Source organism: Grammomys surdaster, unplaced genomic scaffold, assembly GCF_004785775.1.
Source record: "Grammomys surdaster isolate TR1022 unplaced genomic scaffold, NIH_TR_1.0 374, whole genome shotgun sequence".
In the NCBI taxonomy this organism is placed as follows: domain Eukaryota; kingdom Metazoa; phylum Chordata; class Mammalia; order Rodentia; family Muridae; genus Grammomys; species Grammomys surdaster.
The window spans coordinates 1,840,153-1,851,410 of NW_021604793.1; the positions used below are offsets into that span (position 1 = coordinate 1,840,153).

Genomic DNA, 11,258 nt, shown 5'->3' on the forward strand with positions numbered 1-11,258 from the left:
CGGAGGCGGAGGCGGAGGCGGAGGCGGAGGCGGAGGCGGAGGCGGAGTCTAAAGCACTGTACATTTCTGCAGTCAATTCCTGTACTATTTAGAACTATCTCAGAGGCTCTGGGGCTCACAGTTACCTGGCTCTATGAATGGTTCCAGGAGGGTACAAAGCATGGGGATAAGAATCTTTATTCACTTTTTCCGAATGAAAGTAGGAATAATAACTAATTTTAAAACAGATTAAATGAGTAAATACACACAAAGCATTCAGAAATAGAGCCAGACCAATGGGTCATTTTCTTAGATATTTGATCACAAATGGCCAAACATTGAAAGTGCGCACTGCTCTCATTCTGGTCTTTTCATCCATCCTTCAGGGTTACTCGTGTATAGGAAAAGAAGAGGCTACTCTGTGTGGGGACCTTTCCCTCCTATGCGTCCCTTCCTCACAGGAGTACAAGAGGGGAAAGGGATGGTCCAGATAATGTCTTGCCTGCTAGTAGCTTTTTCATCTTTGACTCTGTGATTCAGAGAGTCAGCAGGGATACAATGAGTGGACTATAGAGATTGGAAAGTCTCTTATCCTGAGGTCTCTTATCCAGGAAGAGACCAAACACATTTTGGGTTTATTGGCACAGTTGCCATATCATAAACTTTGGCATCAGGAAGACTCTGGGTTGGTCCTTCTGTCTTGTCTGGTAGATAGTTATAGCTGAGATACTGGAGAGTATCAGGAAGCTAGAAGAAAGATCCTCCTACTCTGGAGGAAAGCCAGAAGAGAATGAGATGATTTTTGTAGGGTTTCAGATTTGAGCAGATTTCTTCCAGACCTTTCTCAGCCAAAAGAGGGCCAACCCTGCATTGCAGCAGCTTAGTTTGCTCTGTTAATCTCCTGATATTTCTTTCATGTGAGGTGGGGGTAGGATGCTGAAGAATAGAGATGCCTCTCCTTCCTATCATCCTCCCTACTCTTGCGTAGGCAGGTCTTCTTTTCCCATGTTTTCATTTCTCCATGTTTTATATGCATTCACAGTGGAAACTGCTTAGAGTTGCAGGGAAGTCAGAGCAAATTAGGTAAGCAGGCCTGACAGGCACTTGGTGGATGTTAGCTGTGTGGGTTAATGAGACGTCCTGACAGATGAGGCTATGGGAATCCTAAAGAGAGGTGAGGGCAAAGAGTACGTGATGGGATCTAGGATTAGATGCCAAACAGTTCAGAAAAAGAACAGGGAGATTGAAGAATCAAGAGTGGCAATGGCAAGAAAATTAGTGAGAAGATTCTAGAGGAGATAGTTGTTTCCTGACTTTCAGGGTCAGAGTAGAAAAGTCAGAACTAAGAAACAGCCATGAGACCTATTGTTGTATGTGGCCTTTGGGAGAGCAACTATAATGGGCTGGTGTGTGGGAGCAGGCAGACTACAGTGGGTGAGTAGAAATGGAGGTTGTCTATATTAGAGGAGCAGAAGGATGACAAGGATCAAGTTTTTGCAGAGGATGTTTTGGATGGGGAGACTTGACCGGGCTTGTAAGCTGAGGAGGGTGAAAGGTTTGGATCTAAAAGGATAGGCTAGATAAAGAGTAATCCCAGTAGAGTGAAGGTGTTCCTCTTCCCTTCCCAGGCCTGACAAAATCACCAGAGAGCTGGGTTTAGGTTGCAATACTTTAATGTAATACATTAAAGGGCAGACCAAGAGGTGGTGGTCAGATGAGCAGAATATGAGTGATGAAGGCACCACCTAGCAGGAGATTTAGTGGTTAGGCATTTTTTTTGTCTTCATGGCTTCATGATACCATTGGCACCAGGGATTATGCCTTCTGCACCATTTATAGATCCTTCAATTATTTTACCCAGTTCTTTCTCCACTGTCTGGCTTGACTTAGTCAGTTTTTCCTCTGAGGTGGTTGCTGTAATTTGAAAATAGAAATATCCAGTTATGGTGGTCTCCCATTCACACCTCCATCCTCCCACCCCCAACAGCTTCCTGCAGTGCTGGCAGTTGGTTTACACTTAAAATTTGTCCTTCTAGGACTTCTTTTTCCTTTGCAGAGCCTCCTATCTATACAAGCTATTGTCTGCCCTGCCTTCCTCTGCTTACCACCTTCCTAGGTATTTCCCTTCTTCCCTGGCTCATACCAGCTGAGGTGATGGGGCTTGTAGTCTCTTCCAGCAGTGATGACTCACTCCTAAGCCCATCCTGGGCCTCTTGAGTCTCTGGTTTGGTAGATTCTATCACCACATTATCTTTGGAAGCCGGCTCTTCTTCGAAGATGGAAGGCTCCTTAGAAAGGTCCTTACTGGAAGTACTCTCCTTGCTGGTGTGGCTGGTGGGAGTGGACTGGGCAGCTGGAACCAAGAACATGTAGGGAGTGAGGGGTAAAAAGATCTTCTGGGAGAAACAGTGTCTCTTCACTTGGTCCATTAGTGTTGAGTTATTGCCTAACTGATTAATAGTGGCATTGGGGTCCTATGCTAGCATTCATATCCCTGAGCTCCTCAAGTCATGGATTAGATTTCTAATGCCATGATTAAGAATTTCTGCTACTCCAACTCCAGGAAAATCCACCTTCTCATTTAAGAGCCATTTGCAAACACCTCTCCCTTTGCTTAGCTTATATGAGGAACCTCTTAACCTTGGTTCTTCCTTCTGAATGTCAAGTGTTTTTCTCCTTTAGTTTCTCAGACTTCTCCCAGGTTAATCTGGGAAGTTAGCTCATGATTAAACCATGTTTACAGCTAATCTACAAAACTGAACCCATCAATGTTTAAGGTTTTTGGGCTGTGTGGTGAGACTCCCCCTTGTCTCTGAGTGAGCTGAAATATTACCTGCTAGCACTTGGGTGTGAGGTGCTGTCCCTATCCAATTTCCAATGACTATATAGCATGAGTGCTATACAAAAGGTTCCTGTCCCCCAGATCTATGGCACATCAGTGCAGCAGGAAGAATTAAGGCCAACAGCAGGAGGGACTGTTTGCTCACTTTCTCCTAACATTATTTACTTTCTAGTCTTTTGCCACCAACAATTAGCAGATGCTCTCATGAGACTTACTGGCATCTGTGGGCTGAGTCTTCATGTAGAGTTCATCTTTGGACCCTGAGGAGAGAAGATAAAATCTCCAGAGATCTCAAGATAGTTAACATGTGAACTGGTCATTTATAGTCACCCCATTGCAGCTTCCTCAACCTCTTTGTTGTTTGTTTGCTTTAGATAGTATTTTTCATGGTAGTTCTAGTTGGCCTGGAATGTGCATGACTCCCCTGCTTCTGCTTCCTGAGTTTTGGAAATGTAGGTGTGTACCACCGTGCCTAGCTAGTCCCTTATGCTTCTCTTCTCTACACTTCCCTTAGCATTTCTAAAATTCTGTGTGATCTTTTTAGTATGTTTACTTTTTTCTTTTTCCTCTAATGAAATTTCAACGATGACAGAGGTTTTTATGTAACCTATTAGTGTATTCTAAGTCCCTGGAACTGTATGGTACAGAGTGAGTGCTATGGATAGCACTTGATGTGGTGTGTGCATCTTGCTCTCATTGTACCAAGGGAGCTAAGGAGGCCTAAAGCAGTGATTTTACTTGGCTTGTGCTAAACCAGCCTCTGGTGATAGGATCTAACAGAATCTCTGTTGACCAATAGTCTGCCCTGTTATGGGTTCAGCCTAGCTTTTGAAAACCATAGTCTTGGTTTTCTAGGTTCCTGAACTCAGGGGATATATGTCTTCATGCCCACTTCCAGCTCTGTGGCTTTTTTCACTCCATGTCTTATCATCTCTCTACCATGGCGGTGATGTTGCTTATCTGACAGCCCCATGGCCTGTAGGAGACTAAGGAGGGCAGAAAGAAAGGCACACTTACCAGGCAGGGCAGCAAGAGAGGTGGCAGCAAGGCTGGCAAATAACAGGACAGTGAAGAATTTCATGGTGGCACTGGAACAAGCTCAGCTTTCCCTGGGAAGCTGTGTAGAATGCTGAGTAGCAGTCTGGCTGGGGCTTTATTTATTTTGGGGTAAGGATACTGGACAATAGTTGGAGATTAGACCAGGAAGCAAGCCAGGTTTCCCCTCTAATTTCCATTCAGACTACACTGTGTTTTGGGAAGTGGTGTTTCTGGGAAATGAGTTGGCAAGAAAGTAAGGCCCTCAGCCTTCCCTTTGGCCTAGCTACTGCCATGGTGTGCCAGCCCCAGGTGCCATCTCTTTGTACCTTTGGGATAACTTCCTGAGTGGTCTCCTTTCCTTAATGTTACTCATTACTGGTATTATTTTTACAGTTTCCCTCTGATTATTTAATTATTATCTGTTTCCTTCAGAAGAGTGAAACATCTGTGGGGCTAGGATTATTCTTGCTTTTCTTGCCATGGTTTCTCCAGCACCTCTCTAGCAGCTGGCTCATATTTGGGTCCAGAAAATATTGCTTATGTGACTGAATCAAGGAAAGACCAGATGATCCCTCAGGGTGCAGAGAAACCTCCCCATCAATTCAGGAATGGAGGAGTGAGGCAGATACAAGAATTCTACCTGCTAGGTTGTGTTCTGGGTTTGCTTACATAGGATGTCTCATTTGATAGATAATATTTGGGAAGTTACTTATTAATCAAGAAATTCATATTTCAGCCATGAGGTGGCTTCTACCAAACACATATTTGTATGTGTTTTCCTCCATTAGTGTAGATTTACTATGAAAAATAAAGGGCTTCATTATGACACTCCATATTATCTTCTTTGGTTCCCTTCCTTCCTGAGTGTTCCTTTTCTCTTTCCAATTAATTTCCCTTCATCTATCTATCTATCTATCTATCTATCTATCTATCTATCTATCATCTATCAATCAATCAATCAATCAATCAATCATATATTTGTATTTTTGTTTTTTGAGACAGGGTTTATCAAATAGCCTTGGCTTGGAACTCACTAGGTAGACCAGGCTGGTTTCTAACCTACAGAGATCTGTCTGATCCTGAGTGCATCCTGAAAATGCACCACTAATGCTCTGACATATGTGTGTGTGTGTTTGTGTGTGTGTGTGTGTATGTAAGTTTTAAAAAGTCTATTTAAAGTAGACCACTCTAACTCTGCCTCCAGAGTCTAGTGACTCTAAATAGAGCAGTAAGATGTCTAAGGAAGCCTCTGGAAAGGAGATGGAGGATAAACCTAGGATTAATGTCCCATTCTGGCTTAAGGATTGAACTAGTTTCTTTCTTCATCAGAGGTTTTGATGATGTCTGTGAAACCTGCCTCTGGATCATCTCCAGACAAGAAAAGTCTGCTGCATCCCAAGACATCTCTCAGGTGCATGTTTGCTGGGGACCGGATAAAGTCCACCCTTCAGAGCAAGGAGAGCTTGGGCTGTGCCAACCAGTGTGAGTCTTCCCTCTCTGGAGAGGAAAATCCAGGGCCTCATTCTTGTCCTCCTCTTGCTACATCTGGGGTCTCCTTAGGCAAGATGAGATAGTGAAGGAAGTTTGTTTTGAGCTGCTTCTCACCTCCCTTTCCTGCCTGATTTCTCCTCGCCAGCATTAATCACACCATAGACTATGGAAGTTACAAACAGGAGGGGACAGATAAGACATTCATAGGGAGTCCATGGGGCATCCACAGACATACTCTCTAATACATTTAAAAATCCATCACCACCAGGCTAGGCTATGGTAGTTTCTTCTCTTCTGTCACACATGAATGCTGGAGAGATCTCCTGGAGGTCATGTCACTTCTTTGTATGAAAGCCTCTAGAGATAAAGTTTAGACATTTTGGTCCTCTATCTTTTCTGCTTTATCCCTGACTTCTGCAAGATGGCCCCTCTTCCCTAGAATGCTAGGTTCATGCTATTGCTCTGTCAAGAAGGCTCTCCTATCTATCTGCCTGGGGTATTTCTACATCCTGCCCTTGAATAGACTTTTCTGCTGATTTTAAACCATCCCTCCTATCAGTTTGTCTTCCTTGGTGAGTCATCTGGCCCCACAGTATCTTGTTGGTGGTTTCCTTCTTTTTTCACTATCATGGCCCACTACTATTTATTGAGTACTAGCCATCTGCAAACTTTGGAGGATAGAATGGCAAATAGAGTCATTTGGGCCCTGGTTTTATAGCCTTTACTGTCCAAAACTTATCCCGTTTTACTGTAATTATATGATTTGACTCTTACTGACCTTGTTGGTCAGTTTTCCGTACAGGAATCATTGTTAGTTTATCCTTGCATCTCAATGTATTTAGCACAGAATTTAATACTTGCTGGATATTCCAGCCTGCATTTGTTGAATGAGTCATTTTGCTTATTTAAAACTCTACCTTGGGGAATACAATTCCCCAAGGAAGAAGCTCCTTAGTATGTGTGTGTGCCTGGTCCAGAACCTCCGAAAGACATTCAACAAGTAAGTATTTCAACTAGAACATACTGAAAGGTGCTGCAGCTGCAACTCAGGCACAAAAGAGTGGTCTCTGTTGTGTTACACAGGATTTCACATACAATATAAGAAACTCAGTTAGATGCAAATTTATTATTGGCAATGAATTTTTTAGTGTAAATATCTCAATACTGCATAAGACATAAGTATGTTTCAACTATGTCTGAGCTGACATTTAACTGTGTTCCGTATTTATTTCCTAAATTTTGCTCTCAAGACTCCTAGTAAGTCCTTCTATGTTCATACTTCCTACGCTGTCCCTCCAAGAGCTCAGGATCAGCCCTGTATGCTTGGTTAAGGAGTCAGATACAGGGAAACTCCGTTAGCTACTCCTGTAACTCCTTCCTGAGAAAAGAGGTCACAGAAGTTCTTTATATTCAAGATAGCTGACTTTGGCCAGATGACCCCCATTATCCTCACAATTCTTATATTGTGCAAATATGAGCTTTTTACAAAAGCGATCATCAATAGGCTAGATGTGAGGAAGACCAGTGGCTTCTGTGGAGGACATAAGACAGAGCTGCCTGTTTCTGGTGATGCATATTACTTAGTTTCTAACTAAGTCAATGAGGCCCCCCTCAATGAATTCTGAGACTGAGAGACAAAGAGAGAACAGTCTCAGAGATGTGAAAGCACTAAAGAATGAAAGGAGGAAGCAGAGAGCTTGGCACACATGGAGTGCTACTATTGCACTGTGTGGTCCTGGTCCACTACTGTGCTGTGTGGCCTTGGTCCACTGCTTCCTGCCTCTGAGCCTCAGTCTCCTTCTCATCAAAGAGAAATGGATCTAGATAGTTTCTTAGGATTATATCAAGATTAATATCCCCTGGGCCAGGAATAAAAATTTCACAGTGAGCAATGGCTATTCTCCCACTACAATGCACATCAGAATCAGCCATACTGTGCATTTGAACGTTTTTCTCTTCACTTAGATGTAGCCCAGGAATTTAAGACTCAGCATCCATGGCAAGTGTTGAGGAATATTATCCAAGATGGGAGGAGGAGTAGCTTCTCAGCAAATATTTCTTTCCTTACAATGATTTTGGGATCCAGAGTACCTGTTAGAGAGGGTGAGGAAAGGAGAGAGATGGGAGGATTCTGGATATATGTATATATGTATATGATGTGCATATGTGTGTGTGTGTGTGTGTGTGTGTATTCTGCCCCCCCCCATGCTAAAATTTAAACCCAGAATCACATTTATGCTGAGCAAGTACTCTATCACTTAGCTATACCCCAGCCAAAGGAAAAAAAAAAATTCAAGTCATTAATAAACATGTCAAGAGTTGCCCACTTAGTCTGATTAGATTTCTATAGCAAAAATACCACAATTATCTGGCTTGTACACAGAAATCTCTCTCAGTTCTGTATGTTGGGGACCACATGCAGGTAGATTAGATGTCTTTTGAGTCCTGAAAACCCTTCATTGCTCCCATTGTGTATTTTAAGGTCAGAGTCTCATTGCTTTTCCATGGTACAAACAGGATGGAATATCTTTGATAATAGGTACAAATCACCATCTATCTTCCAGAGGCTTCAAATGTCACCATCTAGGAGCCTAGATTTAAACATTTAGCCCATTGCAGCTCCTTAACATTAATACACATTGGGGAAAATCATGCTAATCCTGTAGTTAGAGCTTGCCACATCCTTCTGAATGGACAGAATGAAGACCAGCAAGTAAATCCAGTCAGTATGGTGATGTAGAGCAGTTGGAGTTTTTAGCTTGCTTCTGGGAGTGTGAATTGTAGAACACTTTATAAAATTTGAAAACCTATTAAAAACCTATTAAAGCTAAACATACATTTCTTCTATTATTATGTATATATTTCTGGACATAGACATAAGGAAAAGGATGCATAACTCCACTGGAAGATAGGTATGAGAGTGTTTATAGTAGAATTACTTATAATGGAGACAATCCACACATCTACCAGTAATAGAATACAGAACTATAGAATGCCACAGAGATTACAAAAAAACCCTGTTGTTATTTGGCACAATAGTTGGTTCCAAATATTGCTATTTAGAATGTGACAGGAAAAATATTGAAACAAAGCTAGGTTCAAGGTTCATACTGTATATGATTCAATTTATACAGAGTTCTTCAAAGACAAAGAATTAATGGTAACTAAGGTTAGAATAGTGGGTATCTTTGCTGTGTTCTGATGGGAGGAAGTGTAAGGGAACCTTCTCAAGTATGGGAAATTATATGATAATCTGGGATATTATAGTTAAAAATTATATATAAAATTTTATATATAAAAATTTTATATTATATATAAACTTTGTTAAGTTGACTTAAAATAAGTGTACCCAGTTAACCAAAACATAAGTGTTAGTTAGTTCATGGATGTTACTGATAAAAAGGAACACAAAGAATGTTGGAAGTATTGATAAATTGTCCTAGCCCTGATGTTAAATTGGAACAGGATGGAGATTAGAGCAGGTGATGGGAAGAAAGCTGTCTTGAATATGCTAGCATTAGGACAAAACCACACTGGCTGAATCATGTGACTCAGTAGTTATGGTTGACATCAATACCTGGTGTCAGAGGGTAAAGACAAGCAGCTCTAAGGGAATAAAGAGAAATAGTATGTTGTAGTTTGAATATGCTTGGCCCATGGGAGTGGGACTATTAGGAGATGTGACTTTATTAGAGTAGGCATAGCCTTGTTAGAGAAAGTGTGTCAATGTGGAGGTGGGGATTTGAGGTCTCATATATATGCTTAAGTTTGGCCAGTGTGATCCAGTCTTTTTCTGGTAGTCTTCAGATCAAGATGTAGAATTCTAAACTCCTCCCCAACCATGTCTGCCTGGATACTGCCATGCTTCTTTCTTGGTGATAATGGATTGAACCTATGAACCTGTAAGCTAGCTCCAATGAAATATTGTCCTTTATAAGAATTGCCTTGGTCATGGTATCTGTTCACAGTAGTAAACCCCTAACTAAGACACAACATCTGGAAGGGACAGCTTCAGAACAAGAAGCCACTATGAGAATCTTTGCAAATGCCTTTGCCAGCAGAGTAATGATATGCATGAGGCAAAAAGGAAATGCAGTTCAACATGACTCAAGAGCTGGTGTTGGTTCAAACTTCTTGAGTCTGACATTGGGCAGTTTATTTTAGGCATATGTAAGTAAGTACAGTGCAATTTGGAAAAAAGTTTCCTGTTGTAACACAATCCCATGTGCAGAAGGAGGCATGATTATATTAAACCTCTTCTCAAAGTACAAGTTACTTCTGTGAAGATGAATTCTAAAGTTAGGCTACATGTGTTATATTAAAGGCCAAGCAAAGGATCTGATGTGGTCTCATGGTTATCATACAGAGAGCACAGAGGTCATTTAGATTGTTAGCCACTTCTGGTCCTGGTTGTAGGAACCTGGGGGTTGTCCCTGGCCATACAGATAGCACAGAGGTCACCTAGACTATGAAGTGATTCCAGCATTGCTTGTGGGAGCCTGGCAGAGTCCCTGACTATACAGAGAGCACAAGGATCACTTAGATTATTAGCTACCTCCATTCCAAACCTTCTGTACAGAGAACAGGTTATACATCTCTTTCATGGAAGAGATAACCCTACGTGTTTAGCATTCCTGTTTTCTTTAGTGCTTATTTGTGAGCATGAGGACATTTATGCTTCCATCAAACCAGTGCTCTCACAAGCAGATAGGAGAATTCAGAGGTCTGTGAGTTAGGGAGGGCTATGGCTGCTGTCTAACAGGTCTACCTTTTATTTTTGTATTTTTCTGCCTGTACTGGAGGTTGAACTCAGGCCTCAACCATCCCAGAGATATGCTGTGCCACTCAAATACTCTTAGGCTCTTTTTTGAGTCAGTGCCTTACTGAGATCTTAGGCTCACATGCTAGGCTAGACCACACCCCCCATCATCTGTATGACTTTTTAGAGTCAAGAGAAACTGCTCTCAAAAGTTTTATGGTGACTTGTTTATGTCTCATTAGCTAGAATCACATCACATTTGAGTGACAGGTCAACAAGCCATTGTTACAGGGAATGGGTCATTCTGATTGGCTTTCACTGATTGGTATTCATCTCTTGCTATTTTGCCTTCTCTGAAAAAGTTACAAAGAGTGGCGTCACTGGAATAGTCAGTCTCAGAAAGGATGGCTGGAGTATTTAGTCAGAAGTATTTAGTGGATGTATCTAACAGTTTGAATTCAATGGGTCCACATATGAACTGGTTTTATGTTACTCAAATCATGGCTTTAAACTTGTTCCCTAGAAACTATTTTTGGTCTTCAATAATATCACAGTTAAGTTTTGTTTAAAACTTCAGTATCATATTCAGTTCGGCACTCTTTCTCACTTCCTATCTCTTCCTTCTGGTTCTCTTTTTTTTCTGGTGTGCTTAGGTCAGGAAGAGGGACTAGATAAACATAAAGAGATAAACATCCTTTTACCCAATTATTCCTGTAATCTTCTTTGGTCAAGATCCAATGACTATATTTTCTATGTGGCAAGAGCCCAATTGAGGGACTGTTGGGAGTGTTGCATTTGAGTTTAATCCCTGGAGGGTCTGGGGACTCTCAGATGTAGTTTTCTTATTCACCCTTATCAATAACTATCTCTGGGAGTCTATCTTGTGTCTTTCACATCTTGGAGGTCCTTTGCTGAGAAGGGCAGGATCTAACAAAATAGCTGAAGCTGCAAGACACCTGACTCACTGGAAACCCTTATCTTTTCTCTGGTCCTATTGGGACATAGGGCTGCTCATCATCAGTTCTGCCCTGACTCTGTCCTGCTGTGCATCTTTCAGATTATAGTTTTTCTTCTGTTAAGTCAGTACAAGGGACAGACTAGCAAGTTGGCTGCTGTAGAAGCAGGTACTGAACTTGAAATGATGCTTCA

At 41.6% G+C, this 11,258-nt stretch overlaps 1 protein-coding gene across 1 annotated transcript; it reads right to left on the minus strand.

The window, feature by feature from the left end:
• Positions 1-1,694: 1,694 nt before the first annotated feature.
• Positions 1,695-3,941, minus strand: LOC114632556 (glycosylation-dependent cell adhesion molecule 1-like). Its single transcript, XM_028781088.1, has 4 exons — positions 3,839-3,941; positions 3,037-3,081; positions 2,123-2,332; positions 1,695-1,893 (listed from the first exon to the last, which is right to left on the minus strand). Exons 1-4 carry the CDS (start codon positions 3,900-3,902, stop codon positions 1,763-1,765), a joined length of 450 nt encoding a protein of 149 aa, XP_028636921.1. The 5' UTR covers positions 3,903-3,941; the 3' UTR covers positions 1,695-1,762.
• Positions 3,942-11,258: the final 7,317 nt, after the last annotated feature.

What these genes read in the sequence shown, in the direction of transcription:
- LOC114632556 (XM_028781088.1), bottom strand. Translation starts at nt 3,902, where the DNA reads ATGAAATTCTTCACTGTCCTGTTATTTGCCAGCCTTGCTGCCACCTCT. An exon ending in GACTCAGCCCACAGATGCCA is followed by an intron (nt 2,333 to 3,036) that starts GTAAGTCTCATG and finishes TCTTGGTTCCAG; the next exon opens with CTGCCCAGTCCACTCCCACC. An exon ending in AAGCCCCATCACCTCAGCTG is followed by an intron (nt 1,894 to 2,122) that starts GTATGAGCCAGG and finishes TTCAAATTACAG; the next exon opens with CAACCACCTCAGAGGAAAAA.